This window comes from Lacerta agilis, chromosome 1 (genome assembly GCF_009819535.1).
Source record: "Lacerta agilis isolate rLacAgi1 chromosome 1, rLacAgi1.pri, whole genome shotgun sequence".
Lineage (NCBI taxonomy): Eukaryota > Metazoa > Chordata > Lepidosauria > Squamata > Lacertidae > Lacerta > Lacerta agilis.
In genome coordinates this window covers 47,823,497-47,847,444 of record NC_046312.1, presented here as the reverse complement: position 1 = coordinate 47,847,444, position 23,948 = coordinate 47,823,497, and the positions used below count along the sequence as shown (strand labels likewise).

The following is a 23,948-nucleotide window of genomic DNA, read 5'->3' as shown; positions in this document are numbered from 1 at the left end:
CAGGACTCCTGGTCTATATAAGCCATGTAGACTATTCTGGAGTGAACATTGTTTTCTTATTCACTGAAATGGAAACTGCAGCTCTCTCTGTGTGTTTAATGATGCACAAAGCTGCCCTTCCATTAACCGAATGAGGAAATCTGGAATGGGGCAGGGGAAAGCTCCTAAAGTGCAGAGGTCTGCTTGGAATTGTTGGATTGAAGTTTGAATAGCAGATTCGATCGAGTACCTGGAAAGGAACGACAATGTTGATTGTATCACCCACTTTCTTCATTAAAGTCTGTCGGAGATTGCGTGGCAACCAGATTTTGGGACGCTCTGTGGATCAGAGGATTATGAAGTCAGGTTTTTTTTTCCTCCCCCCAGCTTATTAGATATGTCATATGTATCAGAAAAATTGAAGGCCCACTGCTTGCAATTAAAGTTAAGTTTGTAGAAATCCAAGAAATTCTGAAAGAAAGCTGTCATGGTCCTACTAGAGATACTCAGTAGCTGGCTATGATTCTACATTATGGACTTCAAATGAGTTTGTACCAGTTGCAAATATTGTAATGATATCTGAGAAATAGAAGCCATGGAACCTCTTTATACAGCAGGGCAGAAGTAGACAGCCATTATCATTAAGAGCCGTATAATATGCATAATCTCTTGTGGGCCACATGGGGCCGAGATGATCACCCCCCCCCCGACTCTTTTCTTTCAAGAGAGAGAAAAGACAAAGAGAAAGGATGGTGGGGAGAGGTTTGTTGGTAAGAATGTTAACATTTCCCTCCTTACCAGCTGCATGGATTTAGTCAGAGCACCACATGTCACTCCCCCTACAATAGGGGATTCTGGGATGTGTTACAGGGCATGGCTGGCTGCAACACTGGGCAGGAGTACTTGATGCTGCAACATTTTGTTGTGGTTTGCAGAGTTGGCTGTCTCCAGTGATTGGAGGATGTTTTAGAGCAAGGTGGCTAATTTGCAGGTCTCTGGATTGAACTTCCATCATCCCCAACCACTACTCAAGCTGACTAGGAATGATGGGAGTTGGAGTCCAACAACATATAGGATGATCACAGCTGGGTGAATGGGGATAATAATGCGTTGTCTGTTTGCTTCTGACTCACTGAAGGAGGTTCTCTTCATCTGTGACTGCTACTCTGTCTGGATCCCTCCGCCTTTAAGTAAGTCCCTCTGGGTTTGGGGTGCCCTGTGCTTGTAGTTTAATAATAGTGCTCTGGGTCATTCTGGTGTTAATAGAACCCGGGTCATGTCTTTTATAACTCCAGACAGAAATAAGGATCGAGAAGTTGTATCAGTTGAACCGTCTTTCTGGGATCCAGCCAACTGAATTAGACCACTTGTACTCCTGGGCTACAGACAAGGTGATGATTAATGACCGAGATCATGAATGTTCACCAGACAGACAGCCGGGTGTTTGGCCTCACTCCCTAAGCAACAATCCACACCAAGCATGAAATATCAGAAATAAATGCACAGTAACCTCACAAGGAGAAGGAGAGCTATACTGAGGAGGAAAGTAATTTTAAAAAGCTGTGTGCAATTTAAGTATTAATAATTAGGGATACCGGTTTATTGCATATCAGAACCAAAGTTCCACAGGTTAATACAGATCCATACCCCAGATCTCCAAGTGGTGAGGTTTTGGTGATTCTAGTGCTGGCTTTCCCTAGATACTTACGCAAGATCTCTCGGACGGTAATTGGCTCTTTTGTAACAGCTGGCTGACTTGCACCTGCCAGGTTTACAGCAGTGATGCGAAAATTAAGTTTGTCTCCTGTGACCAAATCTTTAACCAGGACAGAGGTGCGCTCAATCAAGCCATGAAGTGCTGGGATCCATTCTGTGGCTGCAAATGCAAGATCACTTACTGTTAGGCACAGCTTTTCAAGCAGAGGTTTATAGAACTATGCCTGAAGGCAAAATCCCAAGCATTTTTACTCATGTTTTCTATTTGCACCTCTGCTTCATATATTCCAGAATGGTGGCATTCAGCCTTTTGGAATCACAGCTAAAGCTTTCGAAATCACAGCAAGTCAGAAATCACAGCTAAAGCACCCATGACATCCAATGCATTACAAGATACCACAACTTCACACAATGTTTCAAAGACATGCAAGATTGTGATGATCACAGAAATATAGTCAAAACAAAACAAAACAAAAAATTCCTTCCAGTAGCACCTTAGAGACCAACTAAGTTTGTTCTTGGTATCAGCTTTTGAGTGCATGCACACGAAAGCTCATACCAAGAACAAACTTAGTTGGTCTCTAAGGTGCTACTGGAAGGAATTTTGTTTTGTTTTGACTATGGCAGACCAACACGGCTACCTACCTGTAACAGAAATATAGGTAATGGTTAATTCCTTTAAAAGGGAATCTCTGGGGCTTGACCCTACTTGAGAACAATATTTATGTCCCTGTTAATCTCAGATGTTTGAAGACAGATGCACATTGCTTTTCATTCTGTACCAATACCATCCTCCATCTCCTTTATCTGCCCAATGCTACTGCCTTTCTCAGTTAAAAGGTGGCTAAACTGATTATCCTAGAACCTAGACGACACTCACACCATCCACTTCAAGTATGCTTCAACAGCAGCAGCCTGCCCTTTTTTGCCACCTGAGGCAAAATGGGAATTGTCACCTCCTGCTTCTGCACTGTGCCTCCACTTCCAATGCCACCATGCCCTGGCTATCGATGAATTTGGTAGGAGCTGGGACACTCCTCAAAATGTTGCTGCTCAGCTTCTCTGCCCCGGGGTGCGGAAGACGAGTGGCATTGCCACACGCCAGAATACCTCTCTCTTGGTGGTATAAGTAGTGGGGCTCACATAGCACCACTGCTTGCACTTTTGCTACCTTATGGGTGGCCAGCTCTGCTTTTAAGCCACTTTAAGACTCATCCTGGGAACTTTTTAGTAAGGCTCTCCTTACAACTCTAAGCACCGTGGGGTTTTTTTTTTTAACAGACTCCACTTCCCACAATCCTTTTGGGGAAACCATGACTGTTAAAGTGGTGACATCCACACCATGCATTTAAAATATGTTTAAAGCATATGGCTCCCCACCAATCCTGGGACTGTAGTTTATCTCTCAGAGAAATACAATTCCCAATACCCTTAAGTTACAGTTTCCAGGATTCTTTGGGGGGGGGGGAACCTTGGGCTTTTAGTGTATGATGTGAATGTGACAACAATTCCGAAAGCACCAGGGGTTTACTCACATCCTTCTTTACAGTACTCAATGTTGTAGCCATCCAAGCCTCCTGCTCCGATTCGTTCAGGGGGTCTCCACTTCAAAGTAACAGAAGTATCACAAATGTCTTCGACTGTGAAGTGTGTTGGCTCACTTGGAGGAGCTAAACAGAATAGAAAGTCCAGAGCCTTTGGGTTATTTGTTTAACACTAATAATATATTGTAGCATTTGTATTAAAATTATCAAAATGGCTTACAGATACTTAAAACTTTGCAAGATAGAACAAGCAATACAATCTCTATCCAGTTAAAATGATTATCACCACAAAATACCTGTCAGAATAAAAAAATACTACCTGCTAAGAGAATCCCTGCAAAAGATTGTTGACTTCCACAAAATGTGGGTCATAGTCTTGCATTGTACTTTTGTTGATTTAAAATTTATTTACTCCAAAGGATAGGAAGGTTCATATTGGAATACATGATTGATCTTTTAAGGTATGTTCTGTATATCCAGCCTAGAGCTTTATAGGTTTAATTGGGATTGGAAGCTGTTTAGCAGCCAATACAATGTCTTCAGGGCAGGACTTAAAGACATTAAAGAGAACTTCGGCTTTTGCTATCTCCTCTCACTGTTGCTTTCACCAGTTTGGCCAAGCTAGGCTCCTCCCTCCTTGTGAAGGCCATCAATTCCAAACGCCCTGTGAGGAACAGAAGGTTGGATACAAGCCTGTTGTGGCAACCTGCTGAGGCCTGTTTGGAAACTGTGAGCAGCCTAAGGCAACACATCTATCTGCTCTTGAGAGGAGGAGGAGGAGCTATATTTTTACTAAAAACTGGTGCCTTTTCCTTTTCACTTCCAATCCCATTTCTGTCTTTTAGATTGTAAACCTGAAGCCAGGGACTGTCTTATTGATGATTTTTGTACACCTGCTCTGGGAGCCTTTTTCCACTGAAGACTGGAGTAAGAACATGAGAACAACAATGAGATTGGGTCAATGGCCCAACTAGCCCAGCATCCTGATCTCACAGTGGCCAGCCAGATACATATGGGTGTTTTGGAAACCCAAATGCAGGACTTGAATTTGCTTCATCGTCTTTTTAAGTCATCCAGCTCAGGGGACATCACCACTTTACCACCACTTGTGGGAGCAAATCAAAACCATTAAACAAAGAAACAAAACAAATCAATGCTGTTAGTGATTGTTTCCTGTCAGGGGCAAGGCTAATGCATTCTGCACTAATTGTAGTTTCTAAACATTCCCGCAGTGCATATATTGCAATAGCCAGTCCTTGCTGTCATGAACTCGTAGCTGCTAAACAAATGATGTGGCAATTACTGATCTTCAAAGTGAGATATTAGGAGGGAAATGGCGTTAAAAAGAGATTAGAAAACATCATTCTCTAGAATGAATTCTTGTGACACAAAGGTTTTCTGCTAAATTTATAACCGGATGGGACACCAAGCTTCTGCTTGAATGGCTCTTGATGAATGCATTCCAGACAAAATTAAAATATTGGCAAAATGATATTGATATATCAGCTGTTGTGGTTCTTGTAATAGGCACAAGAGCAGTAGTATATAAATGGCCTTACAATTCTTATTTCACATTTATCCTTCTATTGCAAAAAGATATTAGCATTGTTTTTGTGTACACTGGTTAGAAATGCAAATAAGTGGTATAGAAATGCTGTAGGTTAATAAATAGCCCAAGACTTTGTAATTAAGCAAAATAGCAAAAAAAAGAACTAGATGTACCCTAATTATAAATAGTGATTTACTTCCTATTTCTGTACCTCACAACTAGCAAATGGCCACTAACTAGACCTTGATACCTTATGCAGCCAACAAAGAATATCATTACAAGGCAGCTCTGGTCCTAGTACGGTTCAGTGCCTGAATTCAGTAGATGCACAGCAAAAGTGCACATCAGTTGGTAGTAGGAATTCTGCTAAGTTAGGTGAATGCCAATCTGCTAGCTTTTGGTCTAAGACAGGCAATACTGTACAGTATTCAGTTTTTGAACTCAGTTTGAGGGTACATTGATGAGACCAGTGAAATTCAGTATGCATGGGCCCCAGGTAGGATCCATAAGTCCTAATGAATCTACAATAACTTCTGTGTGGTATGTGAAAAACCCCATAGTTCCTATATGCAGTGCTCATCTGTCTGCTCTCGGCTACAGTATGCTAGGAAGAAGAGTTCATGTGTGAACACTGGTAGGGGAACCTTTTTCCGCCTGGGGACCTTGGTAAAATGCAGCCCTGTATGAGGCCATTTGACACCTTCCCATCAGCCCTTGTGCTGTTGGCTTAAGCTGGGCTTTGGGAAGGAGGTGCTGAACTCTAGTAGGGTCCTAGAGCCCTCCTACCTCATTCCCCAAACCCAGTAAGCTCTTGCCTGGCTTTGGGAAGGAGAACTCTAGGACCCTGTCAGAGCCATTACATCTCCTTCCCAAAGCCAGACAAGTGCTTACTGGGCTTTGAGAAGGCGCCTTTCTTGGCTGCACACCTGGTGCAACCATGCTGCTCACATTGCCCTAAATCCGCCTCTGCATCCAAAAGCCGGTGGTGGGTGAGGCCAGAGGCAAAAATAAGTGAAGAAACAAATATAAATTTATCCAGTACAGCAGTTTCTAAACTCACCCACCCCACTGTACCCTCCATCCAGACAAGCAAGAGACATTGTAAGAGTTCAAGGATTTCATCCAGACAAAAACACTTGGGGTGCAAAGCAAGAGCAGTGAGGGGTGCAGGCTGGGGAGAATTGCAAAGGCCTAACAGAGAGGCCCGGGGGGGGGGGGTCACCCAACCTCTGCATCCAAGGTTCCCCACCCCTGACACAGGGAGACTCCAGAGTCTATCCTAATTTGTGTAAATGCATATGTGTGAAGGAGTAAAGAGAAGTGAGGCTAGGTGAGCTTTGTGTCTGTGATTCTAGAATATGTAGGACAGGGTACAGCAGATATTTGGGTTACACACAGGACTATCCAAATATTCTTTATTTACAATTATAGAAATTCACATTTGGGGGAGTGGGTCAGTTTGGAGAAGTTCAAGATTATTACCTACACGGTCAATAATTGGTATTCGCCCTTTTGATGCTAGAATGCCCTTTTCAAAAGTTTTCCTGTATCTAAAAGTGCTGTGAATTTAAGAAGTACCATTTTCACCCTTCAGATTCCACTGTGAAAAACCCAGCTGTTCTGCTCCTTGGCAAAACATTTCACAAAGACTGCAAAGTGCCTATCTCTGCATGCAGTGACAGATACTCAGCAATTTTGGTTCATTTTAAAATCATTTAGATTCTATGTATTAGAAAAAAATAACAATACCTGAAGCATTCCCCCCCCCCATGCCATGTGTGTGGTTATCATAAGCCAGGGAAAGCTGTGGTATTTATTTTAAATATTTCAAATGTTCCCTACCACATAACACCATTAAAAACACCACACATCACATAACAGATGGAGAACCTAATGTTACCATCCCACATCATTCTGCTGCAACGGTTTACTCACTTCTTAAACTACCGGTATAATTAAAGCCAAACATATTCAAAACAGTCTTTAAAAGCATGTGCATCACACATAGGAGTATGGGATGGATTACCACACAATGCATGTTACAAACCAGTGCCTCATCTCCATAGTTGTAGGATGTAGCCTTATTTCTAATCAAGTATATCATTTCTTATTCCAAGAAAACCCTGAACCTTTTAGTTCAGTTGATTCCTGTAGAGGTTCTTGTCCTTCTTCGCTCTGCACAGCCCAACTGTTGAGTGTTGGCTGAAGATCAGAATTAGCCTCCTCCTGCTGCTCTTTATCATTCTCTGTTAGCCCATCGCTGGGGTTTTGTAGTGGCACACTCTTTTCTTCACAAAGCTCGTCCCCTTCCTGATGGTCTTCTGTGAGCTGAACTACCACTTTAGTCATTTCTGTTGCTGCTCTACCTCAGGTGTTCAGATTGTTCTTTCCTCCCTCAAAGACTCCCACAGTTTGCTCTTAGTTCAGAAACACTGTGTGGTGAGGGTCATCATGATTATTTATAGAAAATAATTCCATGGATATTTTCTTAATCAGCTATCCTTGCAGCTCCACAGGGGGTGGGATTAATGAAGCACTGGGTGGGATACGGTGATATTTGCACCCATAAGGGAATGGGGGAAGCTGAGAGGCAATGGGAGGTCACTGTCAATTAGTTCCCCTCGCTCATCGAGACCCAGCTTGCCTCTCACACCTCTAATTTTAACAGTTAGAAATTCATCAGCAATTTCATGAAATTGGAACCTCACGACTCCCCTTTATGAGGAGGGTTTTAGAAAAAGGTTAGAAAAGATAAAACAGATAAAGGAGGGGCCACCTGTCTTACAAATATGGACTCTGTGTCCCTACTGAGTGGAGAAAGAAAATGTGCCCATGTGTCTCTTCATCTCCTTCGGATATTTGAGAAGTAACACAATGTGTGTTGACACTCACCAATTGGTATGAAGGGCTGTGAGGCAGCACTGGGCCGGGACATACCAACCGAGTTGACGGCGTAAATTCGCATCTCATACACAACTCCTTCAATCATTCTCTTCGCTTCATATGACAGGTCCTTTAGAAGGTCAAAGTTCAGCCTCATCCACCTGTAGCTCTTTTTCTTTTTCCTTTCCAAGATGTAGCCTACAAAGTGAAAAGAGACACCATGAGACACAAGCACGGCCATTTTGCTTTTACTGCACAGAAACTCCCAAAGCAGACTCCATTTTACCAAATTTACATTCCAGAGCTTCTCCCGTTTAGTTGCTCTGTACATAGGTTAAGGGAGGCAGTAAATTAAAGAATATTTTGCTGCTCAATCACCTGCCCTTTAGCTAATTACACAATCAATTCCATTTAAGTATGTGGTATTACATCCACACTAACATAACCACAAGCCAGCCTTGTACCAGGGAATTCTCCATCCCTCTCATAACACTCTCCTTGCTGTATCCCCGTTGCAATCCCTGAAAAGCATCTTCTGTGGATCAGGGGACCCTCAGCAACAGCACAGGGTATGGTGTGGTGGATGATGACTGGAAGAGGGGTGGAAAATTCTTTGATATGAATTTTTTTGTGCTTGTGCTGGGTTGGGTGTACCCCAATTTCATACTACCAAAATATACAAGTTTGTGCCATTTTTATTGAATGATGAAAGAACTAGATAACTTACCATTTAATAAGAAAACAAGGAGAAAGTAAAATGGTTAGAAGGAAAGGCTGTCTTTAATCATAGAATCATAGAATCATAGAGTTGGAAGAGACCACAAGGGCCATCCAGTCCAACCCCCTGCCAAGCAGGAAACACCATCAGAGCATTCCTGACAGATGGCTGTCAAGCCTCTGCTTAAAGACCTCCAAAGAAGGAGACTCCACCACACTCCTTCATTCCCTACTAGTTCTTAAGACAGGCATAGGCAAGCTCAGCCCTCCAGATGTTTTGGGACTACAACTCCCACCATCCCTAGCTAACAGGACCAGTAGTCAGGGATGATGGGAGTTGTAGTCCCAAAACATCTGGAAGGCTGAGTTTGTCTATGCCTTTCTTAAGTTAATAAGATTTGCCTTTAACTCACAGTCTTATGGATTTAACATTTGCTCTGGGTTATTAATCCATTTGGATTTATTTGCTTAATCTACTGGTATGAAACTGGATCCAAAAATTGTTTACTCAGAAATGTCCCACTGTTTTACATGAGGCTTACTCCCAGGTAAGCATGCCAAAGACTGTACCCTGAACCAACTAAAACCCGATCCCTAGCATGGATGCAGTTCAAACCTTGTATGGAATACTTCAGTTCCAAATCCCAGTAACAACCGCTCTCCTATCCTACCTAATGTGCTAAGTTCAGCTGTTCGTCAAAATGTGACGATATTCTGTGAAAGAGAATCAACACTGTTAATCTCACTTTTCAGAAATGCTGACGACATTGTTTAAAACGCATACCTCTGAGGCATTTTAGCTGCCTTACAACGATTCTGGAAAAGGACTAGCTTCTTAAAGAAAGTTGAACTGAAGGAAAGTCTAATGATAGCCATTCATCACTTGCTCAAGGGACCAAACTCTACAACAAGCCCTGCCCAAGTATCAGATCTTGCTTTACATTTACTGCATCAAATCTATTACAGGACCTAATAATGACAAGAAGTTTATTAAGTGCTCACTCACCTGCACATCTTCTGAAATAACAAATGACACCAGCCACCAGCCCAATTAGGTCAGTGCTTAATTAACAGTGCAATTCTATACACGTCTACCGAGAAGTAAATTCAATGAAGTTCACTTGCCTCAGAGATATGCTCTGGGCATTAAAAATAGAACCACACAGAAAGCAGTGGGGGAATGTTTCAGTCTACTAGGGCACACTCAAACTTTGGTTTAAGGGAAGCCATTTCCATGACTAATTACAGTAAGAAGACACAGAACCGAAGATTATGAATGAATTTGATAACAGGTGGCCATCATAAAGTGCAACTCGACACACTATTACTTAGAAGTTTCTCACTCAGAAGAGAGTGGCATGATGGGGTGCTGCTGCTGCTGCTGAAGGCCCACCCTCCTGACAACATCACAGCTAGTTGATGAGGTAAGGGTATGGCGAACTCAGTGGTGAACTCATGCCTGCGCAGGTGTGCTGTCATGACAGCTGGACTGACTCTGTCACTGTGTCCACACAGCGCTGACATCACCAGTAGCCTGCCCTGACCCTACACAGTCCAGGTAAGTGGTAGTAACACTGCTGCTGGGAGGAAAGCTCTATGGCACCACCCTACCATGCTCGCCACCCCTGATCCCACTGTGTTCAATGGGGCTCACATCTTAGCAAGCGTATTTAGGGTTACAGCCATTTTCTACAGATGATGTTAACTACACCTTTTACTATGGATCAGGGCTTTTTTTTTTTTAGCCAGAACTTTCCGGAACTCAGCTCTGGCATCTCTCAGGTGGGCACCATTGCCATTATAAGAGAACAAGGGAGGTGTTCATGGTGAGTTTTCTTTTTCTAGAAAAATAGCGCTGGTTGATATGATATAATAAGTGAAAAAGAGGCAGTTGAATGTACATAATAAATCCTTATGGAATTTACAAATGCAAAAACTGATACAAACACCTCTTGATTCCCTTTTTTTTGTTTAGAATACTATCTAATGAAAGCTTTTATTTTATTACTTGGATTACCAATCACACATTCCCCCCTCTCCCCCGCACACACTTATTATTATTATTATTATTATTATTATTATTATTATTATTATTATTATCATCATCATTTCTATATCGCTTTATATTTTCATACACTTTACATACAAACAGCTGGACAATACACCTCTCCCTCATTCTCACAAACCACACATACCAGTACAAGCTCACCACGTCCACATACAGATCACACATCCATATCTCCCCCTCTCCCCCCACATGCCACATATACATATCTCCCCCCCCCTCACACACACACCTTGAGCATCCACACTCAAATGCAGAGAGGTTTTCCACAGGTGAAAGAAGTACTTGCTATTCCCACATAAAAATCCATCTCTCCCCCAAATCCCCCCAAATACACAAAGGCCACCAACTTTGCGCCCATGGACACAGGGTTGGTGATCCCTATCCTATTAAAACCAGGTAGCCATTGTAAAATAGCACTTTTGGGTGGCTTCAGCTAACATTTCACCCAAAGTCTGGCAGTGGTTTCAATGGCTGAACCATGCCAGCAGTGTGTGTCCTTTAACTTCAGCTGGTTCTGGTAACAGTTTCATCCTGTCCTTCTATCCTGATACTTGATATTCCCGTTAGTGACCTTGTTCAAGGGTACTCCATTAAATGAGTCCCAGAGTGAGAGCAGCTTTGCACATTGCAGCACTGTCAGAGGAAGTAGAAGTGGTCTGAGCTTCCTCTGTGTGTTTCCTAAACACCAGCTAAAACTGGGAGAAATCAGCAGGTGTGTATGTGAGGCACAGGTTTCCACTTTGAGCACCCCTGAGGAAGATGCAAAAGCTCCCTATTAGCCTATCTGCAACTGGGCCACATTCAAAATATTGTTGTTAACATATAATGCCTTGAACTAATCAGGACTGGATATCTGGGGCCTTGCCTTGTACAGATGCGTTCAATCAACATTATATGAGGATGCCGGTCTTGTTGTGCTATGATGGACTGACTGCTATCTAGCAGCAACGCAGAGGCAAACCTTTATTGTAGTGATGCCTCTGGAATGCTACCCAGGAGGCACCAACTTTGGCGTATTTCAGATGCTTATTAGAAACTTGTCTTCTTTTCAGGGCATTTCCCAACAGTTAATTGAGGAATCATACTGCTTGGTGTTGTACGCATGTTCATATTCTGAATAATTTTACTTGTTTCTGTCTGTAGATATTTGCAGACAGGAATTGTGTTAGAGTTTCGACTCTTCCTCTTCCAAACCATTTCAAGGTTGGTTTGTTTATATAGCAAGCAAGCTAAAACTTGATTAAATAGAATAAATAAAATGAAGTTCCCACTTCAGGTGGTCCACAGGAAGCAAGACTCACTCCCCACAAATCTTCTTTCAGCGCCGGTGGAGTATTTAGTAAACTACCCTTTCAAGAAATAGCAGTGATGCCCATATTGTCCTCAAAATGACAGAAAAACTAGATATATGGGAAATCAAAGGGATAATTGAGGAACTGCCTATTTCACAGTGTCATGATTATTCTGTAAAATATAATAATTCACAGTACAAATGTATTTCTGGAAACATACATAAAATCCTTCTCATTCTTGATACAGCCTTGGCCCAGTATACCTGAAGAAGCGTCTGCATGCACACGAAAGCTCATACCAAGAACAAACTTAGTTGGTCTCTAAGGTGCTACTGGAAGGAATTTTTTATTTTATTTTGTTTCCACCCCCATTGTTCAGCCTGGACACTGAGGTCCAGCTCTGAGGGCCTTCTGGCAGTTCCCTCACTGCAAGAAGTGAGGTTACAGGGAACCAAGCAGAGGGCCTTCTTGGTAGTGGCACCTGCCCTGTGGAACGTCCTCCCTCCAGATGTCAAGGAAATAATCAACTATCTGACTTTTAGAAGACATCTGAAGGCAGCCCTGTTTAGGGAAGTTTTTAATGTTTGATGGTTTATTGTGTTTTTAATATTCTGTTGGGAGCTGCCCAGAGTGGCTGGGGGTATAAATAACAAATTACTTACTTACTACTACTACTACTACTACTACTACTACTACTACTATCACCATTATTATCACTATCATCATCCCTCAGGTGATGTTTTCACTATAGCAATTCTTACCCAGTACTGGCTGTCCTCCATCATACTTTGGAGGCTGCCACTGCACTATACAGTTATCTTCACCAACATTAGTGATTTCGGGAGCCTCAGGAGGGTCAGGTACATCTGGAGAAAGAAAGAGAGGTAACAAGATTTCTCTTGTAGCTGCCTGTTTCCTTCAAAACACACATGCACACCGTATTTCTATTGCTAGTGTTTAATTCACCACAGAATCTCTTCCTATGGAACTTTCTGTCATAAGATGTAGTAACAGCCACCAGCTTTAAGAGGGGATAACACAAATTCAGAGAGGGTGAGGCTATCAGTGGCATAACAGCTTCTGAGGGTTATGCCTCCCAATATAAGGCTATATGCATATACACCACACATTTAAAACACATGGCTTTAAACAAAGAATCCTGGGAATGGTAGCTCTGAGGGGGGGGTTAAAACAGTTTCCAGGATTCCTTGGGGGAAGCAATATGCTTTAAATCTATAGCATATACCTAGCTCCAGTTGCTGGGAACACAAGGGGAAAGGGCTATTGCACGCAAGTCCTGCTTATGGGCTTCCTAGAGGCATCCAGTTGGCCACTGTGGGGAAGTGGATGGTGGTCTAAACAGACCTTTGATCCTATCCAGCAGGTCTCTTCTTACGATTCAGTATTACCTATTCACACAACCAGATTTACTCCTTCATTTTAGAGGTTCCCATATGAATGTGCTGTAACCCTATTTATGATTCTAACAAACTGCATAACGCTCCCTCTTTATTGCAGGAAGCATTCTTCGTCTTGATGCATTTGTCATTGCAACTTTTAGTAGCTTTTTCATTTCAAAGAAAGTGTGACCCCCTGATAAAACAAATGCATGAATTGCACAGCTGATTTTGGGATAAATTCAAGTATGATATATTGTTTGGTCAACAGGGCAAATCCACATCTCTGAAGCAATTAACGATTGAAGGAATGAAGGAAACAAGAGAAAGAGACACAGACAGTGAATCTCATCTAAAAACTCAGTTTTCTCATATCTCTTCCCCTCCTAAGTCACATAGAGAGGGGCACATCCATTTAAGAAGGTCACTGTGTGTTCTAAACATGTTGTGTTTAGAAGGTCACTGTGTTTCATGATGTGAAGACAACTACTTATTAGGGCTGCACTGATCAGCTAATCTGTTCATTAATCCTTTTGATCGACTATACTACCAGATGACAAGTTTTCCCCCCTTTCACTCTGCCTGCTATGTGGCACACTTGTTAGTCCTACTTGCCACAGTAGGTCAGAGGGACATTGTCAGGAGAAACATCATCTGCAGGGTCTCCTGCTCCATTGGAAAATGTATTGTGCTATCAATGGTTGTGACTTCGTGTTAGGCTGGCAGAGAGAAGACTTGGCTCACTTGTACCAGGCTTTAGAAAGTGCCCATCTGCCTTGCTTACCAATCACTTTGACAGTGATATCAGCTGTATCTTCCCCTGCTGGGTTCTTAAGCGTAACTCTGTAGACTCCCTCGTCTTCCTTCTCAGCTCCTTCAATGGTGAACACACAATGGTCTTCATACATCTCTACACGGACTCGGCCTTCGGAATCGGAGAGGACCTGTGAGCAGTTATGGGGAGAAAGGTTATGTTATGTTGCTTGCGTTCTTAGACCGAGGTGAAGGTCACAAACCGGGACACTACTTCCGGTTTTGCGGAGTTCATAAACCGATTAGTTAGTAAACAGGGCTGTTCTTAAACCGAGGTACCACTGTATGTGTCATTGATCTGAGCTGGGAACAGATTGAGCCACTTGTATTTAGAACCACCTTTCTGCCTCACCAGCAGAGATCTGGGAAGACTGAATAGTTCCTGGTAGTAGACCTTAACTGATTCACACTGGATTTGGATGGGTGACTATAGACACTCCCTCCCTAGTCATCACAATGTGATTTTGGATGGATGGAGTTCTGAAACTGTTTCTGGTTTTGTTGTTTGGTTTCCCTATGCCCAGTTTTAGAAAGGGCTCAGAGGGATACTGCTCTAGTACTCTTCTAATGCCAGTGTGAGATTATTGCCACTCCCCAGATCCTTGCACACAGCAGCAGGCTGTATACCAGGGGTCCCCAAACTAAGGCCCGGATGTGGCCCAATCGCCTTCTAAATCCGGCCTGTGGACGGTCCGGGAATCAGCGTGTTTTTACATGAGTAGAAAGTTTCCTTTTATTTAAAATGCATCTCTGGGTTATTTGTGGGGCCTGCCTGGTGTTTTTACATGAGTAGAATGTGTGCTTTTATTTAAAATGCATCTCTGGGTTATTTCTGGGGCATAGGAATTCGTTCATATTTTTTTTTCAAAATATAGTCTGGCCCCCCACAAGGTCTGAGGGACAGTGGACCGGTCCCCTGCTGAAAAAGTTTGCTGACCCCTGCTGTACACACATTGTTCTCTGCTCCCTCCTTCCCTCCCTCCCTCCACAAGGATCTCCACAAGGATCTCTGCACATTTAGCTGTGAAACAGATAGATAGTGCTTGGCTGGCAGCCCCTAGAAGGTGGTGTAAGTTTAGAAGAGTTGCTCAAGTTCAAAAACTCTGAGTCCAAAGAGAGACAGATTTAAAGGAAATACCTTAAACAAATATTTTAAAATAGCAATTTATTATGCAAGAGATCAGCTTTCCTATTTCTCCAGCACTGTTAATTACTGAATTCATGACAGAGTCACCAAGACTCTTTATTAAGAACCAGATATCTCTGTTTGACTGGTTGAAGAACTTGCCTTGTTGTCGTTATTTAAATCTCCACCTGTGCCTGTAATGTCTTTGGACTGGTCACTTAGCAGCACTAGTTCGTTGTTCTGGAAGAGACACAAAACACAGGAAGAGTGGGGAAACATCTGGAAGGCACCATGTTGTCTAGCCCTGAACTAGGAGATATAAGCAAGGAAATATGCAATTTCTCCCCCATGAAGTACAATGGCAAAAGGAAGGGCAGCTAATTCATTTCTCTCTGCAGTGATTGCTACACGAGTCTCCCTTCAGGTTTAAAAGCAGCAAGCCTAATGCCATATGCAGTTACCATTTACTGAATCAGGCCATTGGCTTATCCAGCTCAGTCTTCCTTCTAACAAACCACAGCTTTTCAAGACTGAGGTCTTTCCTGGCATTAGTATCTGAGACCCTTTGAGCAACGGAATCCGTTCCGGAAGACTGTTCGACTTCCGAAACGTTCGAAAACCGAAGATCAAAGGGCGGTCAGCAAAATCCATGGAAAAAATGGAGAAACGGGCCTCAGAAGCTGTTTGACTTCTGAGGCGCGTTTTAAAACGGAAGCATTCACTTCTGGGTTGTCGGCATTCGGGTTGCGAATTGTTCATCAGCGGAGACATTCGAGAACTGAGGTTCCACTGTATAAGGAAAGGAAATTAAAAAAGAAAGAATAATAATTAAAGAAAGCTGAATAGAAAATAAAGGTTGGATGTAAGGAATTAAACTATGCAGAATCTCCTTTAAACGGCCCAATATTTTAAACTAACTAACTAACCAACATTTAACTAGCAGGTTCTGTGTGGGTATGCTAAGTCACGTATCAGAATTCCCCCCCCCCCAAAAAAAAAATGTTCTAGGGCTTAAATAAAATCACATGTTCTGAAGACGGTTCCCCAGTTCACGAAAGACCTGTAAAGAATGGGAAATAACTGCCATATTATACCCCCGCCTCCTTATTCACCTTAAGCATGTACAAGTTCTAATAATGTCCACTTGAAACAATGCTGGAGGCCAAGATGAGACACAGGTGCAAGATGAGATAAATGCTGACAGCTGGAAGTGTCTGGTCTTGCCAACAAGCAAGTGGAAAAAGCCTGTGGAAGGAAGACCTTCAGGAGGTGGGTTGGACCCTCAAAGCAACTGCCACGGAGGGAGCATTTCTCCCCATTCCATGACCACACACCTTGTTTGACAGCATCGGGATTTCAAAGGGACAGAGAAGCCCAGTTGGTAATAAGGGCCACAAGAGGTCAGCCTTGCACTACATAAAGAGAAATGTTACAAATGAAAGGGCCTTGAGAATCTTGAGAGATTCCATTCCATTTTCTCCCATTACTCTGTGGTCCAGAATATTCCTTTGAACTTCCTGCAGTTTTTCCAAACACATAATGCTGGGTGTTTTACTTTATAGTCCTGAACCTCCTTCCAAGTCTCAAGGAGGGAAAGTCGTCTGCATTTTATAAATTCACACAAGCAATTGAAGCTCGCAGCATCCTTGTTCTTCAGATGAGCTCCATACGGAAAAGTCTAGCAGAACTGCTGCCAAGATGCTTCAAAAAGGAAATGGTCCCACGAGAAGAAATTGGATTCTAAAGATTTCTATATGAGGTGAAACCCCAGAGGAAGGGCTGTGCTCTGCATTCAAAAGACCTCGTGTTCAATCTCTGACTTCACTGGGTAGGGCTGGGATAAACCCCTGTCTGAAACCCCAGAGAGCAAACATTGGGATGGATCAATCGCCTGACTCAAAAGAAAGAAAGAAAGAAAGAAAGAAAGAAAGAAAGAGAGAGAGAGAGAGAGAGAGAGAGAGAGAGAGAGAGAGAGAGAGAGAAAGAAAGAAAGAAAGAAAGAAAGAAAGAAAGAAAATATGTATGATCATTCCTTCATAGAGTGATCCTCCATTCTTGAGTAGCTGTTTGGATTAGTCACAAGAAGCAATGATCCATGATAAATGATCAAAACATAAATAATAGTAGCATTTCCACGTGTTCATCAGATGGGAGATAAGTGCAATGAACATAAATTTGGGAAAACATCCACTATCACAAGGGGGCTTGACCTTGTTACTTGGACTGCTATCCTCAACAAACTCAGAACTGAAGCTGCTTTCACCATTTTGAGGTTGCCTTTTTTAAAGTGCTTACTTGGAATGGTAAATGTTATATATAAGTATTATTTTAGAACACACATTAAAGTCAATATCTTTTCAAGTAACAATATATTTTTTTTATTAATCCAGTTATATTTCTGAAATAAAATAAGGCATAAGAACATATGTGCTTGAGCTGAACCATCTTGGACACAGTGACATTTTTACCTTGTTTACTTTCTGCCAGATCACTGTGGGCACTGGATCTCCTGATATGGGTACATCAAGTCTCAGCTTGTTTCCAGCCACCACAATTATGGTGTCAGGAGACTGGCCCATGCAGTCAAGGCGAATTTTGGGAGGTTCTGCAGCAAAAGCATAGAGGCAAAGAAGCATTTTCTAGCATTACTGAGGATTAATCAAAGATTCAATTTTATTTTGCCTTTCTCCCATTTCAATGACTTGTGAATGGCACATATTGCCCTTACCGTTTCTAGGCACAAAGTCAATCTTAACCTCTGGAAAAGAAAGAAAAAGGATAAAATGTATCTGAAAGTTTTTATTTTATTATCTTTTCTTTTTATATTCCACCCTTTCCTCCACTCAGGAGAAGAGAGTGGCTAACAACACAAATTAAATCAATCAGTAATAAACCATCATAAGAGCCATAAAATCACAATAAAACACAGTAAAATCATCAACAACAGATCTTTAGAACTGCACCCCAAAGTCAGTTCCCCTGTTGGATGTGAAAACGGACCAATCATAGGCTCATTTTAAAAATGCATAAACAATAACCTCTCATGATGTAAAGCTGTCAACACTAGGAGAAGCAGGTAAGAAAAACAAAATACAATTTTCCTTAACTTTTGCCCAAAAGTGATTCATTTTCTCAGAAGTTCTGGTGCCTTTATGACAACAAATGACTGTACTTTGTGCATACTTGGGATTATATATTTTCTATCTGCTGAAACAGTTCCCACACTATCCTGTCACATGCCTTTCACCACCAGAGCTGCCTGCTTGTTGCGGGACCAGGCGTCTGGCTCCCCATACCCCAACCCATATAAATAAGAGACCAATTAGACTGGTATGGGGTCAAAACAGGACACAACTTTATTGAATACAGATAAAAGAGGTTTGGCTTGGGCATGGGGCCATCTAAATACTTCCAAAAGACCCACTGGAAGTGACGTGTGGTCAATCTAGGTGGGGGTTCCAAAGACTTACATCAAATAGGGTGACCCCTGCAGGGACCATTGTCTGGGGGTTTGCTTTTGGGCCTGGCCCCGCCTCGGCATGCAGCCACGGCCACTCCCCCTGGAGCCCTTTAAAGGGATACTCCAGTGTTTGGAGGGGCAAACACTCCCCTCCATCCAAAACAAAGGATTGCCCCAAAGCCCAACTGCCAACCGAGAACAGCTAGTGCCCCAGCTGTGGGCTGCTTAAATGGGCAAGGGGCGGATCTGAGGGAAGCCTACCAAGTCTGTCGGCTCCATCCCCTGGCACAGCCCAAGTCCCAGCCTGCATCCCCATTTGCCAAAGCAGGGTGCAGGCTAGGATCCAGTTCCTGGTAGGCAGTGCGGGTTAACTTTATTTATTGGGTTAATTTACGAATCTTTACTAAACACAAACAATTTTCTTATGTGAGGGTACAATTTCACCAAAGTCAAGCACCGAAGGCACATTAATTTAATTTCAATGGGAGAAATTTATGCACATGTTCAGCTCTCCTGTTGAAATTAAAAGGACAAAAGGGCTTAACTTTGTCTGAACTGTGCTGTAAATAAGAGCTGGGCTACACTTTTTACATAGGACTGCAGACAGATGAATATTTTTGAGTGCTTCCCCATATACATAAGCACATCAAGGAGAGGCCTAGGCTACCCCTCCCCTCTGAAAAGGTTTTTTTTTTTAAAAAAATAAACAAACAAAACAAAACAAAAAACAAAACAAGGAAGCATTCAAAAATATAACTCCCCCAACTGCAATTTGGAGTTGTACCATCCAGAATTCTACCTTCTTCAGTTCTGGCTTCTTTTCTTTTGCTAGTGCTACTTATCTCATATTCAGCCTTTCACTTGGTATTGTGCCTTCTTCTATCATCCCGTATGACCCTGTTTCTATAATCAACACTCTCACACACTCCTGACTTTCCCTGTCTCCAAACTGCCTCAGATTTGTCTCCCCAGTACACACACAATTTAATTTATTCACCAATTTGCATTTCTGATGCTGCTAACTTAACCATGTCATTCGTTCAATGTGCATAACACAGCATCCTAGATCCATGGAGCTGAGAGAGATCAAAAAATTAACTACTCCAAATGATTATCCTTAGTCTAGATTCTCCATACATCAAACCATCTGTCATAGTTTATATCAATCCCTTCCCCTCAGACAATTAATTCACATCAACTAGCTTAAAGGCAAATATGCAGGAGTTAGCACACTGTCATAAATTTCCACAGGAAAGAAAGCATTTTGTGAAACAATGCTGATTGCTCAAAGAGATATTTCCCATTGGCTCAGGTAGCCCAGATTTCTATTTCAGGCTTTGTGGTGTTGCATCAATGCAGGCGCACAGTATGCTATATCTAAGGCATGTACTTGCCAGTACAGCAAGGCTTAGGAATGGTCAGAAGTGACCTGCACATTTCCATAGCCATGACCATCTGTCCTAATGCTTCTCCATCTGGCACCTTCTCCTTTTTTTTACAATGAAATTCTTGAGACATTAGATAGCCACCACCCTTCTCCAACCATTGGCTTCAAGACCTCTACTGGAATGCCATCTGACTCATGTTTCTTTCATTAAAAGAGTTTTCATTTTTAATTTGAACAGCTGTTTCTCCATTTGCTCAGTTGGATGGAGGCACTTCTTGTTTTTTGTTTAGTATTAGGTGTGCACTTGCACACACTTGACACTCAGCATACTTGAGGGTCATGCCCATTCCTTTTCTGATCACTGCTAGTCCATACTGCAGGCCAGGGTCTAGAACAGGGGTGTGGGATAAATTTCCTTCCTTCCTTCCTTGATATTTTAATGAGAAACTAATTCACAACTACACATAACCCAAAACACATTTTATCCCTTGAAATTCACACACCTCTGAATTTTGTAGAGCAGCTCTCCACCCAAACAATATGCATAAAATATGCATATGGTATCTGAAGAAGTGTGCATGCACACGGAAGCTCATACCAATGACAAACTTAGTTGGTCTCTAAGGTGCTACTGGAAGGAATTTTTAAAATATGCATAAAACTGCATGTGCTGGAGGAAAAAATGCATTAAATGTATACATCCATGGAGTAATATACATTAGGGGAAAATTGCTTGCAAAAATGTGTATCTGAGTCAAAAGTGTATACCAAGGTGTTGGGGAAAATTTGTACTAAAAATGCTGCTAAATTTTCATGAGGATTGTTTATTAAGTGGGCACACTGCTGTGGAAATGTGGAGGATTTAAGACTGGAAAAATAAAAAATGGAAACAAACCAAAATAGACAAATTTTTCCACACTCAAAGCCCCTAATGCGTGGATGGACCAAGGCTTATCCTGAACAGTACAATCCACATCCTTTCAAACAGTTAGTCCTATAGATGAGGTTAATGGATATGTTTTGTACTAGTCGGGGGGGGGGGTTAGACATCAGCAATGACCCAATGATCAACAATTAAAAACCCTTTATATTTTGAGCATATATATCTGCCAAATGGGAATGAAACTGAACAGTGCCTATAAAAATGAATGAGAGCAGAAGCTATAATGAATTTTCCATATAAACACTGAAAGAAATTGCTAGCACAGTACTGTTTGTCCTATGACTTGCCATAAAATAATGGGAATGTAAATGGACACATCGAGCACCTGCAGACTTGAGGCTCTCCATTTATTGCAGTAGAAGACTGTGTACAAAGATTAGTCCCCTACACCAAAAACAGTACAAAAGCTATTCAGAAGAGATTGCTGACTTGGAGTAAGACTTTCTTGCAGATGAGCTATATCCTCCTGGAAGAGGGCCCCTGCCTATTATTATCAAAACAAGGATAGATTTTCCTCTTATGGGTTTTAGAATTAGCTTCTAGGAAACAACAGTTTACAATGCTGGAATTGTTTCTGTGTACTAAATTCAGAAATGACCTTTACACCGTGGTGATAATCCAATGCACAGTTATGTGCACATAAATTCCACTGAGATCAATAGGCTTAATTGCACCTAATTCTGCTGGTTCACAGCCAAATCTATGTGAAAGTGGAAGCTATTCATTAAAGTTGTGTGTGCTTTTCTCTATATATTTAATTTCAGTTTAATTGTGGCATCCAGTGCTGACCTTCCCATACTTTGGTCAATACCACAGTTCTTTTCGTAACTTTCTCTAGTAAGGTATAAGATATTTAGCCACAGAGTTTCTGTGGTGCTACATAAGGCAATTAGAAGGATTTTAAAAAATCAGTCAAAAAGTGTGCTGATATTTTAAATAATAACATTTGGCTTGATCCAGCCCACCATAGGCCTAATGCCCATGCTTGGAGATATCCCAATTAGGGTACAGAAGAACCTTATTTCACCCTTACTGCCACAGTGGACACACAGAGATGCACAGTACTAAGGTGCTTTGAAGCTCAGGCATCACCAAGAGGGAATCTCCCATTTCATCTTCACACAAAGTGAACATTCCCACCAAGAACAGAAATTGGATTCCAGAACACTTACCCAAGAAACGAAGATGGGCTGAGAGATTATATGCAAATCCTTCAGGTACAAAAGAATAATCAGCTTCGTCTTCTGGAGTTACATCATCAATGGTTAGTTTATGGATTCTGATATTGCAAAAATACAAAATACAAGCTTTGTTTGGGTCCATTCACTTCCATACAGGACAAATCCCAACCCCAGAGTAGATGGATAGGTAAGAAAGAATGCCACATGCATATATACATATACATATTCTATATTATAATAAATAAGCATAAAGAGTGTGGAACCTATATCACAAACTTTATTAAGATGTCACTTCATTCAAATCAACTTGACTAGTGTTTCAATCCCGTGAACTGCAGGTGTGGCACCTGTGCTCAAAGAGATCCTTATAAGGCATAACAAAAGCCTAATTTCACCCCTCCTCCATGATATCCATACACAAACACTGTGCTGAATCATTACAGGTCTCCCTCTATGCTCTGCTTAGTGAAGGAATTCACTTTTCTTGGCCAAGTTGAAGGAGAAAAACTTGAGAACTGTAGACACACCTCCCATTCCTTATAACAACCTTGCATACTGTCTGCACATACATGTCACAGAATTGGGGGATGTAGTGTTGTTGGGCATCCATCCTTCTATGGACTGCAATGGGCTTGGTTGAGCTCTAGGTATATTACTATATGTTTGAGGGAATTTCATAAAGTAGCAGCCATTTCCAGTATACAGTATTACCACAAATGCCAGAGTGACTGGAATGCAAAAATCATCAGCCTTCACAGGCGCGTGTCTAAAAACTGGAGAAAGATCTGTTCCCAGAGATTCATGAATCATTCACTGTAACATAACCACACCCTTTGTACAACTATCCTAAACTAATACACACACACTCCTCGCGTCAATTTAAACACCCACAAAGCACAATACGAAGGCATTCCCATATATCTCCTTGCCATTCAGAGGGAAGTTTGCATTTTCCCTCTGAGTAAAATTAGTACATAATATTGGGTCATATACAACTCTTCTCTCTCACCACATACCATCTTATCACATATTCTCTCCACCCGAAGGAATGTATTAGAACTAACCATTTATTATTACTATTGCTATTACTATTAGCAGCTTGTTACTTACAGCACCCTGGCTTAATTTTCTGAAGCACGACTTACCTGCCAATATGAGAGATTTTAGTCCGTTCATTTGGAATCACCTCCTTCCCATTTTTCAGCCAGATGCCTTTCACATTCTCATCAGAAACCTCACACTTGAACACGGCCTGGTCCCTTGCCTTCACCGTCAGGTCTGCGATACTTTGGTACACCTCCAGCTTCTTCTCTGAGATCGCGAATTTTGCGGATGGAGCAACACAAACACCAGAAGGTCAGAGGTCAACCAAGCACCGATGCTGTGGATGTGGCTTTTACAAAAAGAAGAGGCTAAAGGGACTGTTTTGGGAAAGGTGAAATAGGAAGAGACATCCAGAGCACGTGGGACTTTAACAGGACTTGATAAGCAAGCACCTGTTGTTATCAGGATATCTATTACATCCGGCACATGGGCCTAACAATCCCCATAATATGCTTTGAAGGCCTGCACAATTAGCTGTCCTACAATTAGCCATCTAGCTATCGGCCGTTTCCCGGCTACAAAGTGGGATACCAACCGCCATAGGTTATAAAAAAGTTCCTTTGGTATTATTAGTCATATCTCACCTTGCACAATCAATTCAGCAACAGACTCCCCACCATTAGTCTTTGCTTTGTAATGCCCATTATCCTCCTTGGTGGATTCATTAATGATTAGGTAATGCTTTTTTCCATCCTTTTTGAACCGATATTTGAATGCTTCTTCCCGGGTCAGCTCCACTCCGTCCTTCTCCCTACAGGTATGAAATATTGTTACACCTCTCCGTAATGC

General features: G+C 41.9%; 1 protein-coding gene across 3 annotated transcripts in view; it reads right to left on the bottom strand.

Annotated features, from left to right (window-relative positions):
• Positions 1 to 23,948, bottom strand: part of MYBPC3 (myosin binding protein C3) — a 71,564-nt gene that overhangs the window by 14,242 nt on the left and 33,374 nt on the right. For 2 of the 3 annotated variants that reach the window (XM_033148069.1, XM_033148076.1), the window contains 12 exons: positions 23,744 to 23,910; positions 23,201 to 23,366; positions 22,047 to 22,153; positions 17,813 to 17,842; positions 17,553 to 17,689; positions 15,247 to 15,393; positions 13,930 to 14,089; positions 12,510 to 12,614; positions 7,681 to 7,869; positions 3,231 to 3,365; positions 1,688 to 1,855; positions 230 to 318 (listed from right to left, as the gene is read on the bottom strand). In XM_033148069.1, the coding sequence (XP_033003960.1) occupies positions 230 to 318; positions 1,688 to 1,855; positions 3,231 to 3,365; positions 7,681 to 7,869; positions 12,510 to 12,614; positions 13,930 to 14,089; positions 15,247 to 15,393; positions 17,553 to 17,689; positions 17,813 to 17,842; positions 22,047 to 22,153; positions 23,201 to 23,366; positions 23,744 to 23,910 (1,600 nt within the window). The remainder of the gene's footprint in view (positions 1 to 229; positions 319 to 1,687; positions 1,856 to 3,230; positions 3,366 to 7,680; positions 7,870 to 12,509; positions 12,615 to 13,929; positions 14,090 to 15,246; positions 15,394 to 17,552; positions 17,690 to 17,812; positions 17,843 to 22,046; positions 22,154 to 23,200; positions 23,367 to 23,743; positions 23,911 to 23,948) is intronic. The other variant, XM_033148082.1, reaches the window with a different exon arrangement.